This window comes from Akebia trifoliata, chromosome 5 (assembly GCF_017979445.1).
Source record: "Akebia trifoliata isolate Shusen 1 chromosome 5, ASM1797944v1, whole genome shotgun sequence".
NCBI classification, from domain to species: domain Eukaryota; kingdom Viridiplantae; phylum Streptophyta; class Magnoliopsida; order Ranunculales; family Lardizabalaceae; genus Akebia; species Akebia trifoliata.
The window spans coordinates 9,082,488-9,106,488 of record NC_141379.1 but is presented as its reverse complement, the minus strand read 5'-3'; the positions used below and the strand labels follow the sequence as shown (position 1 = coordinate 9,106,488).

The 24,001-nt window shown below is 34.9% G+C and overlaps 2 protein-coding genes across 2 annotated transcripts in view; one reads left to right on the top strand and one right to left on the bottom strand.

Annotated features, from left to right (window-relative positions):
• Positions 1–646: 646 nt before the first annotated feature.
• On the bottom strand, positions 647–15,060 carry LOC147401414 (SMAD/FHA domain-containing protein). The gene is made up of 12 exons (XM_086442721.1): positions 14,591–15,060; positions 12,972–13,057; positions 10,355–10,434; positions 8,852–8,907; positions 8,015–8,063; positions 6,383–6,529; positions 5,735–5,830; positions 4,136–4,249; positions 3,918–4,045; positions 3,238–3,476; positions 1,539–2,363; positions 647–988 (listed from the first exon to the last, which is right to left on the bottom strand). Exons 1-12 carry the CDS (start codon positions 15,007–15,009, stop codon positions 939–941), a joined length of 2,289 nt encoding a protein of 762 aa, XP_086298847.1. The 5' UTR covers positions 15,010–15,060; the 3' UTR covers positions 647–938.
• Positions 15,061–22,689: 7,629 nt separating this feature from the next.
• LOC147401413 (uncharacterized) overlaps positions 22,690–24,001 on the top strand; it is a 28,715-nt gene continuing 27,403 nt past the window's right edge. Inside the window, exon 1 of the mRNA XM_086442720.1 lies at positions 22,690–23,154. Within this exon, the coding sequence (XP_086298846.1) occupies positions 22,777–23,154 (378 nt within the window). The 5' untranslated portion in view covers positions 22,690–22,776. The remainder of the gene's footprint in view (positions 23,155–24,001) is intronic.

The window sequence follows — 24,001 nt, the reverse complement described above, 5'->3', positions numbered from 1 at the left end:
GATTTTAAGCCTTACTAAGGTCATCTTGCTCAAATGGATTATCACATCAGCAAGCACCACAACCCTCATAGGTTTCTTTGACAAACTCAGATCCAAAAAAGATATATACATATTCAAAAAACAATTGCCTTTGAGTTTGATTCAAAGTTTTGAAAATGAAGGGCTACCTACCTTTCACATTACTACCAAACTTAACATTGAAATTCAACAATTAAAAAAAAAACATTTTTCTAGAAGAATATTTTTTTTCAAAAGCTCAGAAAATTTTTCCTCGACAACCCTGAAGCATCGGATCATGTTTTTGGATGCCACAGGGTCTGCCCAAGGACCCTTCGTAAGGATCAAATCCTTAATTAAGGATTACCAGACTAATAATTTCTATTGATCACAGATAAACGAGGCATTGATGGAAGCTTCTGAAGTAGGTTTCCACTTTCCATTTATTTTAAATAGAGTTAGTACTGGAGTGACCTCAAGATTGTACCTCATATCTCACTGTCCTGACGTGAAAGTGGGTAGGAAGCATAGATTTTTTTCACTCGTATCTCGATGAAAAGCATATATGATTCCTACACACAGGAAAGTGAGATATGAGGTACAATCTTGCGGTCACTTGAGCATCATTCTATTCTTTTCTCTCAATATCTTCTGAAGGTAAACCATCCAAAAGAAGGTTCATTTAAGCACCCCGCATGTTTTGACAAGTACAAGTTCACATTTTACCCAACTGTTTCTCTAAAATTGCACCTTTCATGCATGGCACATATAGCCTGCCATCTCACTCTTTCAAGTAACATGAAAATAGCAGCACTGTACTCCATGATGGCATGTATCACTTGTGCTGATGTACACGAAATGTGTATCTGTGGCTCAGTGTTATATACTGAAACCTTCTAGAGTACACAAAATGAGAAACCCTGGCCATGAAGAATTGTGCATCAGTAACCATAACGCTCATTCAAAGAGGTCCGCCCATCACCTGATTGTCCTGCATGAATTCAACGGCATTGGTATCAAATTGAAAATGAACATTCTTAAGAAGTCAAACACAATGGCCTTCTTTGGGATAAAATTGTGTTTCTTTAGAAGTACTTCTCTCTTTGAATCACTTATATGAGAATCATGATTGTAAAGATGGTTGTTTTGGGGACACTGTTTAGAAAGTCCTTTTGGCAATCTAGAGAAATTTTTGAGCACTTGTTAACAAACAGCTTTTTGGACAGTTTGGTGATCATGTTTATAAAAAAAATAAAAAAAGTTTCAAAAATTTTGGGCACTAACCAAATAAACAAGAAACACTAAAGGATTATTTCAGTAGAGACACCAAAAAACATCACTTGAAATTCAGACCAATTCCTACAAAAGCTGGTCAGGACAGTTTCCATGTCTGGCCCATTTTCACCTTCTGCATTTTGCTGGAATCGAGAAATCAAATTGCTAACCCTAATGCACTTTTGGGAGCCAAAAATCTAACAGGCCCCCCAAATGCTACCAATGCATCTTAATTCAGTAAATTATGTATGAGCAGGTTGGTTTACCTTCAGGAGGCACCCATGTATCATAATCTGGACTCTTCTCAAGAAAGGCAGGTCTCTCAGGACCAAGCACTCTTCTGGACTTTGTATTCTCCTTTTTCGACTGAACCACACCTTCAAGGGTTTCATTTTGCCCATTGTCATCTGATGAAAAGTACCCTCTTTTGTGCTTCAACAACAAGGCCACAGCATCAGCAGCAGTGGTTTCGGCTTCAGCCGACGAAGATGTTGACAATTCCGGAGTTTTATCATCATGTTCTCCAGGATTCTCAACTTGCTTCCGCTTCCTTATTATTAGACCAGGCGCTGCATCTTCAATCCCAGATTCCACTTTCACAATTCCACTGTCTACAGAACCAAGAGCCTCCTTCCTATCTTTGTAATCAACAAACTGATCAGAGTCTTCTGTGTCCAATGGAACTGCTTTTTGTTGGGTCTCTTGTATTTCGATATCCTCAGTAGCTCCAAGCCACCGAGGCTTTGTGACAGAATATACAGGAGTTTTGCTTTCTATTGCTTCAGTGATATTTTTATCAGCTTCGGGTGGCTTAGTTTCTTTAGTAGTAGCATCTGGAGTTCCCTCTTTACGGATGGAACCATCTTTGGGCTTTTCTGACTTAGAGCTTTTCTTTTTTTCCGTGGGAAGTCGCTTTGTGATGCCAGAAGTAGAGATGTTTGGTTGATTAGATTTTGATTCTTGCATTTTTGAATCCCTTTTCTTAGCAGCTTCTCCAGTTGGGTCAGCAATTTTTAGCAAGTAGAGGATCCTGTCCAACTCAGACTGGAGAGTAGACAGGTCATTCTGAAGTTGCATAGTAGTATCAAGCACTGAGAGATGAGAGGAATCAGCGTCAGAAAAAAAAAATGTTTAATGAATTAATCTAGTATTTTACTAATCACCAAATAGCGTAAAGGGCAAAACAAAGAAAAAATAATGGAGCTCCCCTATATTGATCGTCAGTGAAATAAAGTTTAATCATCAAATTTCAAGACGGATCAAGGGTCATGAAGAGAATTAGAGCATAAAATGGGTTGGATCTTATCCGAAATCTGAGTGATCCGAATTTAGTGGGTTTGGACCCTTGGAGTAGATCCGAATAAAAAATGGGTCGGATAAGGGTTGATGTCCCTTGATCAGAGTCAGATCTGGGTCGGATAGGGATCCATCTCTATATCCGCCTAAATCTGAATGATATATTGCTTCGAAAATTATATTTTTCAAAATATCTTTTTTCTACTACTTTTATATAACATAAATTCTTATAAAATAAAAGAATTATAATAGTAAAATAGATAAGTATAGCAATTAGAAAAGAAATATAGCTACAAAAAAATGTTGAAAAGTCCAAATTATCTGACCTGAATCAAGTAATTTGGTTTACTCGGGTCGGATCCAGATTCAATGAAAGCAAAAAAAAATAGTTTGGATATGGTATTAGCTACTAGGATTCAAGTTGGAGTCAGAATCGGATCTGGATCCGAATAAAAAATTTGGGTCTGGATTTGGATATAATCAGATCCAGACCGAACCCAGCCCATTTTAAGCCGAGCTCTATTGAATGTGTACACAGTATTGGATAAAAATAATGATAAATTGATTATTAGGGTTTATTGATTAGTGTGATTTCCCCTTTTGGAATGACATACAGATACTAAATGACCAAAATGTTCACTGAATTCGCATGCGCAGAGAGTTACTCACCTAGCTGGGATGAAAGCCCAGTCATGTAAGCATCAAGGGCATCTCCCCCTTCATTCTCGTTCGCTGTCTCTGGTACCATTCTAGCCTTCTCATTCAAAAGTAAACTCTTCTTGTCTTCCATTTCTTTGATGATGACCTCTTTCTTATCAAGAAGAGTATCAGCTGTTTCAATTGACTGCTGTTCACCTACTTTTTGAGTGGCAGGCTTCTTTGTTCGGTCATAGAACTCGTCCTCGTCACTGGACAATGTGCAGCATTAGTATGTAAATATGTGTATTTAAGTAAACCATGAAATCATCATTGGTTTATGTTCCTAGATTACTAATCATAACCTGAAAATTCATCTAATAATAATAATAATAGAAATCATTCAAGTAATGACCAATACAACAACAATAAAACAAAGCCTGGCCCCAAATATATGGAGTTGGCTAAACCATATTATATAAAATATAGTTCCCTTTCAAGGACACATCATCATCAACATCTACACCTTATCCCAATCACCTGGGTCAGCAACATGAAATCCTATATAATGTGGAAGTTCACATAGATTTCATATTTTGTTCATCCAGTAATAAATTAAACAATCGTCATATTGATATCTCCAGATTGCTCACTTGGAAATTCCAACAGAACATGATCATTGAGGAGCAAGTTTAGCAAGTAACATCAATTACCTTGAGGCTTCATCTTCATCCTCCATAGCTCCTTTCTTCTTACCTCGTTTATTTCCAGCACGAGCACCTATACTTTCTTGGATACTTTCATTCAGGGTCTCTTCCAAGCTCTCGAGTTCTTCCATGATCTGATCGTCATATCAAAATGTAATTAACCATTTCAAAAAGACGGTTTAACCAAAAGAAAAAAAAAAAGTAGTTGTTTGCATAGAGTTGACCTGAGACATTCGTTGTTCATTCCGAGCAATTTGAGTTTGTTGGCCTTGCGTTAAGCCACCTTGAGCTATGTCCTTCGATCGAATAGCATCAATCTCTTTCTTCATATTTGCAATCTTTAGGACAACAAAGTGGTTGAATTAATGAAACAATCATACATGACCACTGGCAAGAAATTATAATCCTAGGAGATGTTGTCACAAGCAATGTTATGAGAAATATATATATATTTGCTATGCAAAATGATCTTGACAATAATCGAATCCACTACTTGTATTAAAGGAGGACCTCTTGCACCAAGCAACATTATGACTATAAAATAAAAAATAAAAAATAAAAATAAAAAAAATAAACATATTTGGTTGTATATTATAGCTCTTGAAAGGCGAACAAGTTAATCTAAAATATCTACTCCTGATGGAACTTATGCTCCTCGAGAGAATTCTGCATTTAGGACAGCAATCTATTTAAACACCACTCTCACTTGGGAGAGAATAAGGTGGTCACCAGAGTTGGGGTTTCCTTCCAGGTCTGTACACCTGATTGAATGCAACAAATGTAAATTTCAGTTATTTTCATTATCTTTTCACAAAAACACCCTCATTCCCTTTTCCAACATCTTGGCAACTGAATTAAACAAAAAGAGGGACAGGAAATAAATTGGTAAACTTCAGAGAGTGCTTTTGATTAATATCTGTTAACCTCCTATGGAGAACATTTATTTTTCCCATGCAGCAAGTATTTCCTCCACTCTTTCAACTAACGCTTCCCATTTCCTTTTGATCGATAGGAGGACCCTAATAGAAATCTGAGGTAGGATGATGGAAATTTACCAACCTGGCAATCTTAACAGCCCACTAATTCTTCCAAGTTTTCCATCTCACCAATATAAACAAAAACAAAGAGCCTTTTTGCACAAATTGATCATCAAGACTAACCTAATAGAGGCATCAACGGGAATAAGGGTATAGCAGAAAATTGTAGATGTGAGATTGGAGAAACTAGCCCCCACTTGCTCTGAATCCCACCAAAGCACCTCCATCTTCTACTTTTAAGATAAGCCTACTCATAGTTTCCATCAACATGATGAAAAGGTCAGAAAATAAAATATTACCCGATGCAAGACCCTCAAGCTTTTGAAGAAACCAGCAGGCGAACCGTTTATGGGGATTGAGAAGGATGCATGTGAGAGGCATGCTTTAATCCATTGCCAGTGTGTTATAGAATTAGTGCAGTGTTTTTATTGTGTTAAAAATATAACATACAACATTCATAAAAATAAAGTTAAAGACCAGTCAGTAAGTTCATGCCACAAAAGAACCGATAGTAGTCTTTCTTAAAGCCAAAGGCCAAACAATAATGCAAAACATGTCGCTATGAAATGATCATATTGAGATTGGCATAATTTAGCTTCTACGGAAAAACTTAAATATCCATACGACGCGAAGATACACTATAATCCGATTTTGAAAACACAATCTGTGTTCAAAGTGACTTGACTTGATCAAACAAATGTCAATAAAAAGACTAACCAACAATGAGACACTATATCTTTATTAAATTACATAATAAAAGATTCATAGAAATAAACAGCCCCTTGCCTTCTCATATCGTTTAATGATTTTGTCACGGGTCTTTTCTTGCCTCTCTGTAAGCTGTCCTTTGAAGGTTTGCCAAGTTACTTCATTTGTATCCTCCTAGAAGTTGAAACTCAGTTCAGTTAGTTGAGAGAAAAAAAAATGATCTACCTCAAATTAATCTGCCAAAAAAATTGAACATCAGAGGTGAAGAAAATAAAATATATTAAAGGAAAGAACTAAGAAAAAAATATGCTAAAAATCAAAAAATTTAATGAACATGCATCCTGCAAGTATTCAATCAACTGATTTAACTTTAAAAACAGTACAGGGGAATCTTCAAACACAAACAGAAAAGACTATGCAACTGTCAAATTAAATTTTTTTATCATTAAACAGAAACTTGTATTATATGTAAAAGTTAAAAAAGTTAGAGAAGAACATTACTAGTGTACTAAGATTCTCTATATACACAGACTAGGCAGTCTGCCATATCATTCACACTCCATAGAATGAGAGAAAAATGATGATCTAACTCACCAACTCTATAATGTATTAAATGTTTAAAAAAAAATTGTTAGAAAAAAAACATAATTGAAAATGATGTATTTTAACATATTGTCGAAAAAAGATTGGCCCCTACAATGTAACTGATAACAAGGTCCTACAAACCTCAGCTTCTTCAACTGCATCCTCTTCCATGCCCCAAGAGATACCATCAGCTAGAGATGCTTCCCGTTTTGCTCTTAAAAGTGAAGCCTCGCGATCTTGCATCTCCTCCAAAATCTTAGTACTTCTAATTTTCCTCAAGTCATTTTCCTACAACATAGATCAACTGTTATAAGCAAAAATAGGTTCAGGCAAACAAACAGAAAATCAAGAAAAAATACAGTATCAGTGGAGAACAGTAAATTGCAACAGAAATCACCATGATCTGCAATTACCAAACAAAATAATCTACATTTATCAATCAAAAAAAAAAAATCACATTTTTTTTCTTCTAATTAAGTATAAATCTGTTAATTCTTTCCAATACAATATATAAAAGGAAGTCCATAGCAATAAGTTTGATCAGTGACCTTATCAGATAATTTATCAGTGTGATAACAACTCTCACAAGTTGACAAACAGCAAAAATTAACATCTTGCTTCAAGTGGTACACCACACAAATTGAAATGAGAGAATTTGGAAATACACACACAGGAACTTGGTACTCCTCTTTCCCTTCAAACTAGAGTACTTTATGCTTTTCCGTGTGTGTGTGTGTGTGTGTATGTGATGGTGTAGGATCATTGAAAAGATACAGAATGAAGCAGCATATTGCAGGCCCTCGAGCAGAGGATTAAACATAATATTAGCATATGCCAAAACGTGGTCGAGGAAAAAATATATATAATATGTGTCATGATGTAAGGATGCCACTTATTATACATATATAGGAAAATTACTTAAAGGACCATGGCGGAGGGACTTTTTTCTAAATAGTCCCTAAGTTTTGAGCGGTCTCTTAATGGTCCATTTAGGTAACTTTTATTTTCTTAGCAGTCCCTAAACCTCATCTCCCACATTTCTCATGATTGAAAGCCCTAACCGTTCGAACTCATCGTTTTCATATAAAAAAAATTAGATTTTTGGCATCCCAATCGAGTTTCGGAGACTCCATTCTGTCATAAAGGATTTAAGAAAGAAGAAGCCATTTTCAAGGATTTTTTAAAACATTTTGAAGATGTATGTAAAAAACTAGGATTTTTTCACTTTTTTTCTTAGTTTTTGGATGAAAATCGATCAAGAATGGTTCTTTTGGGTTGAAATCATCTAAACAAGTCAGTATCTCAAGTTTTTAGTCGATCTTTACATGTATTTCAGTCGAAAAAACTCGAAAATTGAAATTGGGCAGGTTTTACCAATGTTCAGTTCACCTCTTTTTAATTAAAAAGTGTTGAACTCGACAGTAAATAAAAAGAGTCGAGCTCGACAATAAATAAAAAGGGGTGACTCGACAATAGATAAAAAAGCGGTGAGTTCACCAATAATGAGGGACCATTAAGAAATAAAAAGTTTACTAAATATCCTATCAAGCTACCGTGCAAAACTCAGGGACTATTTAGAAATGAATTCCTACGCCAGGGTCCTGTATATATATATATGTGTGTGTGTGTGTGTGTGTGTGTGTGTGTGTGTGTGTGTTCCACAAGAAAAATATTTGATTAGTTAATCTCATGAATACCAAATGAATTAAACCCATGAATACAAAATGAAATTTTTCTTTAAACTCGCAAATAGTAGTAATCACGCAGTCTTACCGGTGGCATCAATTCAGATGGTCCTTGAAATATATATAATCGTGACGAACTGTTAAGAATCAAATAAAATTAGTAATTAGAAGGAAATATGATGAGTAGAACACTTATGTTAAGTGACCTAGGGTATCAAAAAAAGATCCTGATTACTTTTATTTGAAAAGTTGAATTACATGTTCACGACATAAGAATAAGTTAAGGATGTGTTTGATTGCATGGAAAATCAAAATCCATGAAAAAATGGTGGTGGAAAAATGACTACGATGGAAAACCTAAATCCATTATTTGATGCTACTTTGAAAAAAAGAAGAAGAAGAAGAAGAAGAGGAGGAGGAGGAAGAGGGAGGAGGGGGGAGGGGGCGTGGCAGCGTTGGCAGAGGAAGAAGAGGGGAGTTCATGGTGGCAGCGGCGGCAGAGGTGGGGGAAGAAGAAGAAGAGGAGAGAGGGAGAGAGGTGGCCAGCGATGGTGAGGTTGAGTGTGATGATGGCTATGGTGGTGGTGGTGGGGATGAAGAAGAGATAATTAGAGTTTACTTTAGAGATGGAAAATAGAGACTGATTTCATTTTCCCACCCATATGGGTGGGAAGGTGAAATCCAGCTTTTGGTGGACTTTTTGATTGGGGTGGAAAATGACTTTCCATGGAAAAATGCAATCAAACACGTGAAAAATGTCATTTTCAATGGAAATTGATTTTCCACCTAAGTAACTGAAGAAAAAAAAAATTTGAGACTAGGTTATTTGAAATATGGCTTTACCACAAAATATCATAGTTGAAAGAAAAAAAACTTTAAAAGTATAGCATTTTGAAGCAAACAAGCACTAGAAGTGTTTACTTACTGGCCAAATCGTATCACATCACCAACATGCAAATCTGTGTACACCTTTTTCTTTACCTAATTAAATGGGAAAGAAAGAACCATGAGGAAAGGTGATATCTCGTAGCACAGACAAACAAACAGAAAATGATTTTGCAAACACATTGGTAGCACAACAAAATAAAAACAATCTATTGTTTGATATGACGTTAAATGAGATGATTGAAATCCTATAAGTGACGAATTAAGGTGTGAAATGTCGATAAGGTTCAAGCCAAACTTTTCAAATGAGAACCAACATGCTTTGGCCACTGCACGTATCAGCTCTCACTTGTTACAAAAGTTCTCAATCCATCCTTCATTAATATACACAACAATCACTAACCAACAAAACAGATAAGTTCTGATGTCCAACTCATATGTGGATTGTTAAACACATCGATCCCATAAACCCAATAAACAGACGTGCCAATGAAGTCTACTCCATATGTTAAGAGATATGTCTTTTAAATACTTTAGTTCATGTTAACAATTTAGAAAAAGGGATTTAGATAAGCTGGTATGCATTAAAAGCAGACAAAGAACATAAAAATACTACCTGAAAAAATTTAAATAAAATTAGGATTAGTTCACAGAAGTATATAAGGCATATGTTTTCCACGTGAGAACAATAGTATCCAAAATGGCAAATACTTAGAAAATGGAGTGTCCTTGTTATAAAGCATATCACCAACTGCCACTGTCATGATTCTGCTAGACTACATCCATCTCAATCAATTTTCTGCCACTTATACCCATAAAGGGAAACTTCTAGGCAATTTTCTGTCTTTAAAAAAATAGTTATTCTAATATTTGTAATTCTAAACAAGTATTCTAGTTCCTGAAATTGATGTTCTAAATTTTGTGAAAAATTTAGCACCTTTCGTGAACCTTAGTCGGAGATTGTATCAAGATTGAACCATCTTTAACAGGTTTTGGTCCTCCTGAACCAACTTTACCTACCAGAAAAATAAAGATGGTCGGTTTTAAAATATACTAATATTAAGTTATTAGTTTAAATTACGTAACTTTCATTGGGGGAAAAAAAGCTTCCAAAGTACAGAGATTTTTAACCACCTCCCCAGCCCCCCATCCCCTGCCCCCCCGCTCCCTCCCATATATGTTTCAAATAAGATTTTAAGTTAAATAATTCAAAAACTTCAAAATGTAAGACAAGAAAAGAAAATTTACTCTAACTATCCAATATAGATAGAAATGACACTAACCTCTTAGCTTAAGTATTCTATTCCTAAGGTATGGTTGCTCAATTGTCGTAGGCATTTTCCAAAAACATGATCTTTAATCCTTCACTGGGTTCTTGATTTCAATTTTCAAATTTCAATTAAAAATGAACATCTTCAAGAAATCAACTTATAGCCAATCTTAATTTTAGAAAATTATTCTAAGGACATACTAACTAGTGGTGCAGTTAAGCTTTTGCGAACAAATTGCATAGCACAGAGGGAAAAAATCTGCAAGCTAATACCTGACTCTTGTTGACAAAGGTGCCATGTGTACTGCCAAGATCATAAAGGTATGCATCTCCACTCTGTTTGAACTGGAGGACTGCCAAAGAGGGGAAAAAAACATAACCACACAAAATCTACCTCATTTCACATAGGTACCATGCTTTAAAATTTAACAGAGGTTCCCATGAATTCAGTTCAAATAAGTCAAGTAATATAATATTAAAAAATACCTCCTTACTAAATCATGTAACTGTTTGCAATATCCAAAATTAAATACAATTAAACCAAATTTTAAACCCAAAAAACATAACTCCAAAATCAGAATACATATTCCTCCAAAGGGATTTTATGCAAGATAACTAAAATCACCACACATTTGGTAATAACACACCTTTGCATAAGTCATAGCTTGTAAAACAAATTTACCAAGTATGGAGACCATGGGCTAACTTTCCTTCTTTTTTCATGAGAACGGCTAACTATATTATTATTAGACAAATTTGGTGATTTTGGATTCCCCAATCAAATTCACATGGCTCCAAACTTTTGATGGCTCATAGACATTTACAAAGTCTTGGTCTCAATCCAAATCATTTGGAACTCGGACCAATTCACTCAGATGATCCAAGAAATCCAGACAAATGGTTTTTTTTCCTTCTGCTGCATTGAGTTTTTTTCTTTCTTTCTTTTTTTCTTTTCTCTTTTTTGTTTTGGGGGGGGGGGGGGGGGGGGGGGGGGGGGGGGGGGTTTATTTAAAACCAAAAAGAGAAATAGCTGATTTATCCCCGTAAATGCAACACAACTCTGTTTAGTGTAATACAAACGAGTCAACTCGTGGGAAACAAGAGAGATGCAAGAGAGATCAACTGCAGATTGTGATTCACATGGGACAACTTAACTGTTTAGACCAAGATAGGAAACCATGATTGAGACACCAATTTGGATATGGTTGTATCTTTAGATCATAGTGGTTCTATTTTCTTGTTTTAGTCATGAAAACATAGCTAACCCTCATGGGAACGTAGTAGCTCTAGAATTAATAACTCTAGTGAGATCTACAATGTATGAAGAGGGGCTAGCCTTGGATATTTTATGTCCCTTTTGAACTGATGAGAGGAACTTTCTACTCTAACCCACAGATCATCCTTGTTCTCTCATTCCAATTTTAGATGAGGATTCTATGCTAGTAATTTATTCCTTAATTTCAGCTAGTTCTCTCATTCAATTATGCATCCTACAGCATATTCTATCTACTATCAAGCATCAACCAGGATGATTTATTTGCCAAGCCAATTTAACCTATGAATTAGGTTTGCTAGTAACAGTGAAACAATGGGGAAAGTAGAGACTCCATAAGAAGGTGTGTTTCATGGATTTCTTTTCTTTATTGGTAAACATTGATTTATTATGAAGATAGAAGAAAATCAGCAAATAAAAATTGCAAGAGTGAGCAATTTGTATTGAAAGTAAAAGGGGAAACACACTCAAGAAAACCAGACTTTAACCTATGGATTCAGCGTATCTATTATTTTACTTCCTTTAATGTTACTGTATTACTGGGTATCCGTATCACTAGCTCAAACAGGTAAATTTTCGGTGAATGCATGCGTGTGAAGATGGGTTTCTTACCCAAGAAGGTTAGGATCTAATCATCCTTTCGTTCTCGTGTTTATTTTGGTTTATCTGCCATGGGAAGAGACTATTCAATAAGATCTTTTCCATAATATACACACGCTATGGTCATGGGAAAGAGAAGTTATCAATATAGTTAGGGAAATCAGTTGCCTACATATTTGATAACAGTTAAACCCCATCTCTACCAGATGAGAGTTGGAATTTGAGAGAACTGTGAAGCCTCATATTACACCAGACTATGTCATGTTCATTATTCTTTGATCGGTACCATTCTATGTAATATTATATAACAACAATACAGCACTTTTATGCTTTATGTCCCAACACAAATCTTGGCATGTGTGGCGGTCTCACCCTTTATTGTAACAATTTAAAAAATAATAATAATAAATGGCTAGTGGTATTCCATCCTCTAAACAATGTTTTATTAAGTGGTCAAATGTGCGTATGAGACTACATTTATTTGATAGTTTTCCCTCTAATTAATCCACTTATATTTACAAATTCTTTGATAGAAAACTACTACTCCAACATGTCTAACACGCATGCATTATGAGCTCAAAACATGCCCGACTAGGGGGTTACAACATATAAATCATAAAAATATTCAAATAAAACTTGATCTAATGAAATCCCTAACTTTTAATGTCCTAAGCGATCCATTACACCCTCATCTTCTGCTTTTTTAACCTTTTTCAGTTTTGCATGACCACTCCTCATGAAAAATAAAAAATGGAACATTGGTTCTGAAACTAAGTTAATAGCACATGAGAATTCATTAAGTGAAATTAATGGTTCTAAAAATTCAAATTGCATCAACAACAACTGTGAGTTGATGGGTATTTAGTCGTATCCCAGACGAATAATTGGAATCTAAACACAACATACAAAAGCTGATAACAACACACATCTCACTAAAATTGTTCATGTATCCCACATCCTACGGCGCATCTCAATAACCTCCTATAAAGCACGATAGAACTGGAATAGAAAATATACCAGCATGAAAGCGAGAAATGGTCGGGTGGTCAAGAACAAAGTCGCATAGATCCACGCGACCAAACATATAAGCCCCCTTTTCGGATCTGTATCCTCATTACATATTAAACACAGTCAACATGTGGTATTAACAGTCAACCAAACAAGCATTCATAAACTAAGAATTTAAATCTAAACTTCCCAAAATATTTCCAGTCATTCAGATGTTGATTAGGAAGCCAAAATTGATCACGAACCAAATAATCAAATATAAGGTAGAGTGCTAGACTTTCAAGTGTACTATCTATCACGAGCCTAAGTGGTTAAGGGCTTAAATTTGATGTTTTCTAACAGGTCTAGGCCTTTTGGAGTATTGGTTTAGTTTCTTAACATTTGGTATCAGAGCCAACTCCACATCTCAAGTTTGTGTCACCAAAAAGGCTATGAACTATGGTAAAAACCCTATGAAAAGCCCTGGGACGCATAGTCACCAAAGTCGCCGACCTTTTCAAAAAGTCATGATTAAAACCTGATTTTAAAGACTGGTGATTAAATTACGACTTTTTGAAAAAGTAATGTGATTTCATAGTCATTTTGTAAAAGGTTTTTTCGTAGACCATTTATTCTTATAGTTTAAAGTAGGATTTAATGATATAAATGACAACACCACTTAGAAGAAAAAAATACATTATCCTAACACTATTTCAATTTTTTCATTTTTTTCCCTTGCCAACTTTTTCCCGGACCCCAACTTGGTGACTATGTTGAGAAGTGCTAGAGGGCTACGGGCAATGGGAAAAAACACCCGAAAATGGCCCGAGGATTATGGGGTACGGGATACAAGAAGAAAACCCTGAGAAAAGTCCCGAGAAGTGCCCCGCGCAAAGTGAAAGCTAACGTGGATGTTGACTACGGAGCGTGGTGGTTTGTTACATGCCTAAGTGGTCATGGGCTTAAGTTTGATGTGTTTCAACAGGTCTAGGGCTTTTGAAGTATTGGTTTAGGTTCTTAACACAAACCTACAAATCACATTCAATTTTCTTCCTCTCTTTCATGTGGACCAGGTATTCCCTAATACCATGTTCTCTCTTTTCCTTGCTTAAACCTGTAACGTGTTCTCCAAAAGGAAAAGATTCACGTCTGCTGTCCTCCCTTTTGCGGAGTGTTTGGGGATTTGGAAAGAGAGGAATAGAAAGGTATTCCAGGGAGCGGAAAAAACTCTTCATGAGGTCATCTTGGAGATTTTGTGCTAGTTATATTAGTGAAGCAGACTGATCAAAGACTTTGAAGAGGCCTTCTTTGAAGATTTTGTATTTAAGTGGGAGGAGCTTTATCTTGAGTAGTGTCGTTGGGAATTGGCCTGTTCCTTGGTTTTTCTTGTTTTTTTTTTCTTTCCTCTTCTCTTGTATCGTTGTTTTTCTGTTTCTTGTTTAGGGGCCTCCTTGGCGTCGCTCCCGTCTTTTTTATTATCCAAAAAAAAAAAAAAAAAGACATAACTCCAAATATCATCTAAAATTGACACAAACTCGTTCAAAATCTGCCAAATATCTCTTCAAAAGTTCCTATTTTTAGAGAATTCAAGTTCAATCAAAGAGAAAACATCCTAGATATATGCATTGAGAGAGAGAGAGAGAGATTACACATTGAATTGGTCGATAATCAAGCCATCCTTGAGAACTTCAAGGAAGAAAGGATGACAAGGGGCTTCACTCCATGGAGGAATATCGTACGGAACTGTAAAGCTTGCAGATTCACTTGAAGTAATATCAGTTGGTTTTAGGTTTTCAGTGGCCTTTTCTTCCGAAACTTCGACATGGGTGTTGATCTGATCTGGTTGAGGTTCGTGGGGAGTACTGTTCTGGATTTCTTCATGAAGATTGGTTTCAGTTTTTGGAGGATTAGGGTTTTTGGGAGGTGGAGGACCCATGGGAACCTTCATTGTTACAGGATTGGAGGTCTCGTTTTGGGGATTGATTTGGGTTTCTACAGAAGGATTTGTATCGGAATTGGCGGGATTAGGGTTTATGGGAGGTGGTGGAGGTCCCATTGAAACTTTCATTTTTTTTCTCTCCAAATTTGAATGAAAGAGAGAGAAAGAGAGCAGATCACAGCCATCACACCAGCGTTTTAAAAACCGGGTTGATCTCTGAACCAGTAATTTGTCTAATTCGTTGACCATGGGCGGACCACTTTTTGAACCGGTATCTTATTATTGATGCTTTAAAAAGATACTCCTGAAAAATATTTATTTTCTACCCCCCGAGTTTTGCATCTCTAAGACTTTGACCGTTGTCTAAGTCAGCCTCATTGACCAGTGTCAAATTTACGTTTACCTAACTACCCAATCGCATTTAAGTCGTGTGACGGTTGTCGGTTGGTAGTTCTCTTGTATACCAAATTCCAATTCTAGCTTTCGCAGGGAAGTTAAAACGCTTCCAATCCAACGGTTTGGGTGTGGCATCAGATTTAGATCCCATTAAGAGCAAGATGAAAAGGAATTTATGAAAACGGGCACCAGATGACTTTGAAATTATTAACTTAGATACATTCATAGCCACAAATTCTTTGAATTTTTTAAAAAAATCATAAAATTCTCTAAATTAAGGTAGTCCATTAATTCATCGAATTGATAATCCCTCAATTCATCGTGGAATATGTAAACATTTTTACTCTTCAACTCCAAAATTTGATTTTTTTTTTTTTTTCCCCTCAACATTCAAACATCATGAAGAAGATAAGATTCAAGGAGAGGTTAAAGATGATATTTTCTAGCTAGAAGCTTAATAAAAATATTTTGTATAATCTCCAAATTTTTGTTGATTTTTTTACGAAATTTTCTTGAATTTATCTGAATCAACTGAATCCAACATCCCACCAATTATCAAATCCAGATGCATTTTCTAAATAGAAAGATTAACTAAAACAATTATGTATTTTGTTGAAACTAGGACATCTAGCATAAAAATTCTATAGGTTTTTGGCAAAGGCGAAAAAATGGCCACTTTAGTAAAATTCTTGGACATAAATATCCTCACCTATAATTTCTTTAATAAATCATTGTAAAGTAATCTTTTAAATTGTAACTTCCTCCCTCTCAACATTTTACACCATTGAAATATATATATACACATAAAGGGAGGGAGAGAGAGAGAGATCCATAAACCGAAATCTATAATCAATTGTAGATCGAAATCTGAAATCAATTATAGACCGAAATTTAAATTTAGTAAACCGAAATCTAAATTCAATTATAGACCGAAACTTGAATTTCATAAACCAAAATCTTGAAATGAATTATAGAACGAAATCTGAAATTTCAATAAATCAAAATCTGAAATCAATTAATTGAATGAAATCTGAAATTTCAATAAACAAAACTCTGAAATCAATTATATATCGAAATCTAAAATCAATTATTGAAACCCAAAACAGAAATACTTTAATCAATATTGAAATCGAAATTCAATTAAAAACAATCATGGTTATATCTATAATCTCTAACATGATAAAAAAAAAAATTAAAATTAAAATGTTTAGTCATGACAACCTTCATGCATAAATAGTCTATAATCAAATATGGAGATTCAAGAAATATAAGGCTCTGATACCACATGTTAGATTTTACGCATTCAAATCTTTAATATAACTTTAATAAACTATGATTCCCAATAAGATCAAAATTTATCACATATTTCAAGAATACTATTCATGTAAATTATAAATTGAGTTAGGGTACTTACTGTTGGCGATGTGCCTTTGCAATCCACATGTTTGTCGAAGCGTTCAAGCCCCAATCATATTAATTATTTAATTCTGCACTCACCTTCTCCCTCTTCTTTATATGGAATGGGTATGGTTTTTGTGATTGATGGATATCATTGTTTTATAACTCTCTACCTTATATACGTTTTTCACACTTATACTAATATGGGGTTGTCGATCCTCTTTTATAGATAGAGGTTGAGGGCTTAAAGTTCTTTTAGTAAAATTCTTATTCATTAAGGTTTCCTAATAACCTTAAAAAATACTATCTAATTCCAACGATATTGGGATTCTTTCAATATTGATATATATTATCTTTATAAAATCCTTGCGCAGTTAAAATACCAAACGTGAGGTCAATGGGCCACACGATTTATTTTAACACTTCTTCAATCTCTATTGAACCCCTTACTTAGATTCTAGGTAAATCGATTGCTTATCCAATTTCAAGAGTCATTACGAGGCTCAAAATCAAAATTTCAAAATTATCATCTAGGTGGTTATCCACATCCTTTTAAAAAAGGAATGATGGTGACTCCAAAATCGCATAGCTACAAAACGATTTAGGTATTGAAACCAATTTAATTTTGGGACAAAGACGATTTTGATATACCCTGCCCCCGCCTTGATTATATATATTAAAACTACTATCAATAAGTGCCACCTAGCAAAGTAATAAGATGTGTAGAAAAGTATTCCCACGTCTTAGGTTCAAATCTTCATCCATAGTTCCTTTACTTATTAACATTAAAAATGGGCAGGGCAGGTGCGGGGCTTAGAAAAAGTATTAGGGACGGGAATGGGTCATAAAAACTAGACTTGGGTCAAGATGGGTTTGATGCAAACAAATCTAATCAAGCTAATCCCATCCCAAACCTACCCTGTTGCTATCCCTAGTAGTGCCAATGCACAATGCAATGCGTAGTTGTTTGAATTGATTCCCAAGTCAACTTCAAAGAAAGTTGTCTTGAACCATACAAATTGCCTCACGGTCGTTTAAAATCTATAAACATAAATTTATTTCTTCCCTATCCAAGGGAACCCCCCCCCCCCCCTCGAATTTTTAAATTTGATAACAACCCCTATATTTTAACTAATATTTGAGATACCACATGAGTTTTCTACAAATATAAGCATCATACAAAATATTATCTAGCAAATCAATACTTGACTTTTTGCATATGTGGTCAACATGTTTTCAAGACTCTCTATTCGTAATTTCCAAGTCTCATTCATTCTTTGATGCATTTGAGTAATTCGAAAGTGCATATGACTACAACTTTTTAAAGTTTCTTCTCGAATCTTTACACGTTTCTTTATGTTTGATTTTATAGTAACGAAAAGCATCGCTATAAAACTTCCCTTGAGATGTTGGGAATGACAATGGGTGTTTTTGTTACACTGAAAAACAAAATCAAATGGAAAAAAGTTCACAAATAAATGCTAAATTTGCCATTAATATTACAATTTCAGTATGTTTAGAAACTGAAGTCCCAACATACTTCAAACAAGATCTATAAATAAAACAATAAATCTTGTAAGTTTGTACACTGGGGATGTATATATTTCATCCTTGCAGCCGATCTCGTGATGTTATTGGCTTCTAAACATATACTCTCAACATTCAACAATTTTGGTTGACTTCAAAGGAGTATGATACTTACCAACCAAGCATACGAATTTGGGAATAAACATTACATTATATCTAAGTCTTTTTTATTTTCTTTTGAAAATGAGGAATAATTAATATGCAGGGTGTCCCCACATCCTTGGGAAGGACTAGTTCCTATGATCGCACAACCCGATCCCAAGACTTGATTCAAGGTGGGTCTTTTATTTTCATACAATGTGGTTTAATCAATTCTTGAAGCCTTGGTTCAATTTGTTTAAAAAAATTGATCCTTCTATGCGTTAGTGGTGCTATACTACTATCGGTTGATGCTTCTAACATTATTTGTTGCCAGCCTTGTTTAAATATAAAATCTTTGAGGACCTTGGTTTTTTCTTTTCGTGGTTTAAATTGTGTTCCTAAGCTTCTTCTAGTTTTTTATTTTCTTTGTAGAGTTATTATTGAGGTCATTTCACAATATACGAGATTACTCTTGAATATATGGATGTGCATGGAGTTTCAAAAAGGATATTATTCTTGATATAAAATCTATCAAACAATGGACAATCTATTGCTTCTAAAAAGTAATAAATTCACCACTTGAACAAAATAAAAAGTGACTTTATCGTTTCGAAAAAAATAAAGCAGCAGTTTCATCGTTGATGGTTCACAATTGAAATGATATATATATATTTATTTATTTGATAACTTTCATTTTGATGACCTGGCAAAGATCTTCAAGCTTCACTATCATGCCCCCCCTCCAACAAAAAAAAAAAGGTAAATCAAACAAGGATTTGTTCGAATTTAAGGGAATTTGAATTCAAAGGGAAAATGACCATGAAAAAATGATTTCCACCTTTTTTTTCTTTGTTTTTTGGAACCAAAGTATCCGGGCCTCTTAAGGCATCCGACTAATGAGGCACGTATAGTCTCATCCACTAGATGCACCATGCAATTTTTTGGATAAATCCCTGAGGATGGCCCCTAAAGGGGGAGAGGGGAAGACCTCCACTTCTCGAGGCGTGATTCTTGACATCTCACTAACCTTTGGAGTTGAATTCCACCATTTGATTAAACCTTGGAAAGTGTACCAAAAAATAGTTGGTTTTTGGCATAATTTAAAAATAGTTGATTATTGGCATAACTTTAGAATTCATTGAGTCCACTTCAAACTCGACCAAGTTGTCTCAACTTGATTGGAGGTGACTTGAGCCCAAAATTCAATGGAACCAACTTTTTGAGTGAACTTGCAAATCATTAAGGCAACTTGGTCGAGTCAACTGAAAAATGTAGCTAGTCAACTTAACTGAGTCATCTATTTAATATTTTATTGAAAACATAAATTAAATTCTTAGTTAGTAAATAGTTGAAACTATTTTCTAAATATCTATAGTTTTTATATATTTTTATCTGACTCATTCAACTCAACACATGAGTTGTTGACTTGATGGACATCCTAGTTGAGTCTAGTCGAGATTTAGAACTATGGTTTTTAGATTTCTCGCAAGAGAATAACTTTTAGGGGGTGTGTATATCATTTTGCTAGGGGTGGAATGGAAATCCTTTGGGTACTTCTTGTTCTACCTACCATTTGGTATAATTACACCTTTATTATCAGTGAACCTTAATAAATTATAAACTTTTGATAAATACTCCTCCTCATTAAGCGCACCTACCTACCAAAATAACATAATTTTTTTTTCATTTCTCTAATTCTTCTTCATCTTCTTCACATCTATGAAGGTATCAACGAGAATTTACAATATAAGAGCAATAGCCTTAGAATATGAACAACACAATCAATTTTAAGTATGGTTAAATGTGCGAGCATTTTTTCCTTGACTTTTGTACATGTTGATAGTCCAATGTTGCTGTGGCTTTAGCCATATCGACATTGAAATATCGACATGGCTCTAACTATGTCACTATGACCTATTGACATAGATAAAAACTGAGATTTTTTTTTTTTTTTTTGTATATGTCAGCAAGCACTTGCTAACATGTCATATTTTGGTATAGGAGCGATGTCTATAAGGCATATTTTGGTAGGATTTTAAGATACATTGGGCTCCTAACCAAGCCATTTTCCTATATGGCACGTAACTCAATGTATTTGTTTTTCAATAAACATGTGCCATATAAAATCTACTTTTTCTATAAAAATGGGTCATTGTTTTGGATCACGAATCTTTATTTATATAACCAAACATAAAAATCAATTGAACAATAAAAACCGTACCTCCATTGATGTAACTTTTCAAAAATCTTAATCTTGAAAGTTTTAGAGAGGAGGAATCAAAATGCTGACTTCAATTTTTCATGTGAGGCGCAAATGAGAGGATTATTTCTCTTTTAAATTTGGTTGGTAGGGCCATGAGGAGACATGTTTAATATTTACTTTTTTGATCAAGGTGATGCATTGTAGTTGCAAATAGAGTGAACCTGTCCTCCATTCCTTGCTTGGAAAAATACTTGGGTAGGAGGATTACCACCCCACCCCCTCCCCGAAATTTGAAAGTTTTAGAGAGGAGGAATCAAATGCTCACTTTGTATTTTACATGCAAGGTACGAATGAGAAAATTATGAATTCTCTTTTAAATTTGATTGGTAGGGCCGTGGGGGGACACATTTAGTATTTTATTTTTCGAGATCAAAGTGATGCATTGTAGTTGTAAATAGAGCAAACCAATCCTCCATTCCCTATGTGGAAAAAGACTTGGGAAAATTACTTGAAGGACATTTTAGGAGGATTTTCCCCCCTAAATTGTCCTTAAGTTTTGAGTGGTATCTTAATAATACATTTAGTAAACTTTTATTTTCTTAATAGTTCTTAAACCTCATCTCTCATTGTAATGTTTTTAAAATACTCAAACTACTTCTTCATATAGTTTGATTTTTCAATGGTAATTGTGATCATCTCAGACGATTTTTTACAGTGAATGACATAGAGCGAATGGTTAAAAACATAATTTAGGTATTTCAAAACTAGAGATGAGCTCGAGGGAGTATTAAGTTTACCAAATAAACCATTAAGATATCTCTCAAAACTTAGGAACTATTTAGAAGAAAACCCCTTCGTAGGGTCCTTTAAGTAATTTTTCCAAACTACTCTGAGCTCCTCAAATGCTTAAGAATCACATTTTCCTTCTATCTTTTAGGCATCCTATAAATACAGGGTAAAAAAAATGATGTTTCATTTTAGAATAGTGGGAAACTGACTAGAGAAAATGACACTCAAATTCATTCAACTACACACAACCCTTGAGGAAACACAAATCTATGATTTTGTGCACAAGTCACGTCACTTGAGTGAATTTTGAGTCTTTTAGTCAAGTTTATCACGACTCTTCATTTTACATAGTGAAACTCTTTACTTATTAACTTAGTAAGATTTTAAACCTTACTAGAGTCGTTTTGCTCAAATGGATTACCACATAAACAATCCAACACCATACCTCTAAGTTTCGTTGAAAAACTTAAATCTAAAAAAATCGGCAGCTAACGACATTCATCTAACTCCCAGACTTAAAATTAAAATTCAACGCTAAAAGATATATTTTTTTTGAATTTGTTTGATTAAAGTTCATAGAATTTTGACCTTTACAACGCTAAAAGCATCGGATCATGTGTTTCTTATTCCAAAATGTGAGCACAAGGATACTTAGTAAGGCAAGTCGGATTCGTTTACATTTGAAGGGGTGGTGATTGGTAAGTCGAACTTTTTCTTCTTCACGGCTCTTCATTTTACATTTGAGAGCTCGACTTTGAAGTAGTCACCCCGCTTCAAATTTTTGATATAATCCTCATCACACTATGACATGTGCCATTTCGTATTAATTTTAAGTGTAATGATTTTCTAATGCTCTCTTCCGACACATTCCCCCATCACAAAACTGTAGATAATTGTCTCAAGATGCACATAATCATAAATTTTTTCTTATGCATCCCGAGGCAAATGATCCACAATTCTGTGATGGGGTGTGTGTTAGAGAGAGGTGTCGTATTATTGCGACTCTTATTTTAATCATACTTTATCAATATTTGAAGAGTCGTTTTCATATGACTCATCGTGCCATATTCAAATGACTCTATGATGTGACAAGTTCGGGTACCATAAATCTGTATGCATCGGGATACACAATTGCACTTCTTTATAAAAATTATATCATAAAGAGATTGTGTATCTCGAGGCATACCTGATGCATCTTCCCAAACTTGTCCACGTCATGAAGTCATAAGAGTATGCCACCTGACGAGTCAATATTTGAAACACCTCTATATGATGTTCCACGTGTAATCCAAAGAAAAGGGTTTCATCAAAATTTTGAAATTTTTTTCCTACGTTTGAAGTGGTGGTGAGTAAAATATTCCTCCCTCCAAAGTCCAAACATACCTCCTTGCCACTATCACTGTCGAACCAGTTCTCACTAACTGATTCAGATTTCAATTGTCATGGCGAACGATTCGTCATCCTCGAGGAGCTTGGACTCCAAGGTCTCTTCTAACCCTAACAGATGCCCTAAAACCCTAATTGAATCTTCAAGCTCAAACTCGAGAGGGAAGAAGAGGAGAATCGAAGATAATGAAGGAGACGAATCCATGGATTGTAATTCGAATATCTGCGGTATTTGCTTATCCGAAAGTGGAAAGGCGATTCGTGGATTGATCGATTGCTGTGATCACTACTTCTGCTTCGTCTGTATAATGGAGTGGTCCAAAGTAGAATCTCTGTGTCCTATGTGTAAAAAAAGATTTAGTACCATTCGTCGATCAACCAAGAGTGGAGTTCTTCTCCATGAACGGATCTTTAATGTCCCTGTTCGTGATAAGGTTCGATTCTTTGATTCAGTTTCTGTTAGTTCTACTTGTGGAGATAAACTTGTTTTACTCTGTTTTTCAGTTCTGTTGTGATTTTAGTCAAATTTTGATCTGGTTGTATTTGATTTCCGCTTTTTTTGGTTGTTATAAAGAAGGGTTTCTTCAATTTGACAAACGGTATTGCTAGTATGGATTGCTCTTTCTGTCAAGTAGTTTGCAGTTTTTCCCCCCTTCTGCACACCTCTTTGCTTCGTGAAATTAATCCCTTTCAACAACAAATCAATCAATTCCGACAACCAAACCCCAAGAATGTGTTGCAAAGCAAATGCAAGAAGGAAATAAAAAAAGCATCTAAAGAACACATAACACAAGATATAAGTGGTTTACCCACAATGGTGTTACATCCATAGACAAGTCGACAAGTAAAAAATCCACTAATCAAGAATAAAATGACAAGAATGGTGTTTTATATTTACCTCCAATACTCCGTTGAAACCTACCAAGTTCTCTACACCTAACTCTAGTAAGAACCCACACAAACAATCCCGATCCTACGCTTGTTATCACAAAGCCGTAATAACAATCTAGTGATCACACTCAACAACCTTGACCTTCTTGGTTTTACAAGAGAAGAAGAATACGCATAGAGACTCAATGCTTTCTCATACTCTCTACAAAAGAGAAAAATCCCTTTTTATTGACAATAAACAACTATTTAGGAACTCCCTTTTGTTTCCCATAAGCTAATAAAATGACATTCCCAACATACCCTTTGAAAAAATCCATCAACCTAAAGAAATAAAAGATGCTGGTGATTTTATATCACCAATCCCAATAAGATTCTCCATCTTTTATGAAT

Excerpts from the sequence above, each read along its gene's own strand:
- LOC147401414 (XM_086442721.1), bottom strand. The coding sequence starts at position 15,009 with ATGAAAGTTTCAATGGGACCTCCACCACCTCCCATAAACCCTAATCCC. Across the intron at positions 8,908-10,354 it reads CCTTTGTCAACAAGAGTCAG|GTAAAGAAAAAGGTGTACAC; the intron begins GTATTAGCTTGC and ends CCATTTAATTAG. Across the intron at positions 6,530-8,014 it reads CATCTGAATTGATGCCACCG|GAAAATGACTTGAGGAAAAT; the intron begins GTAAGACTGCGT and ends TCTATGTTGTAG.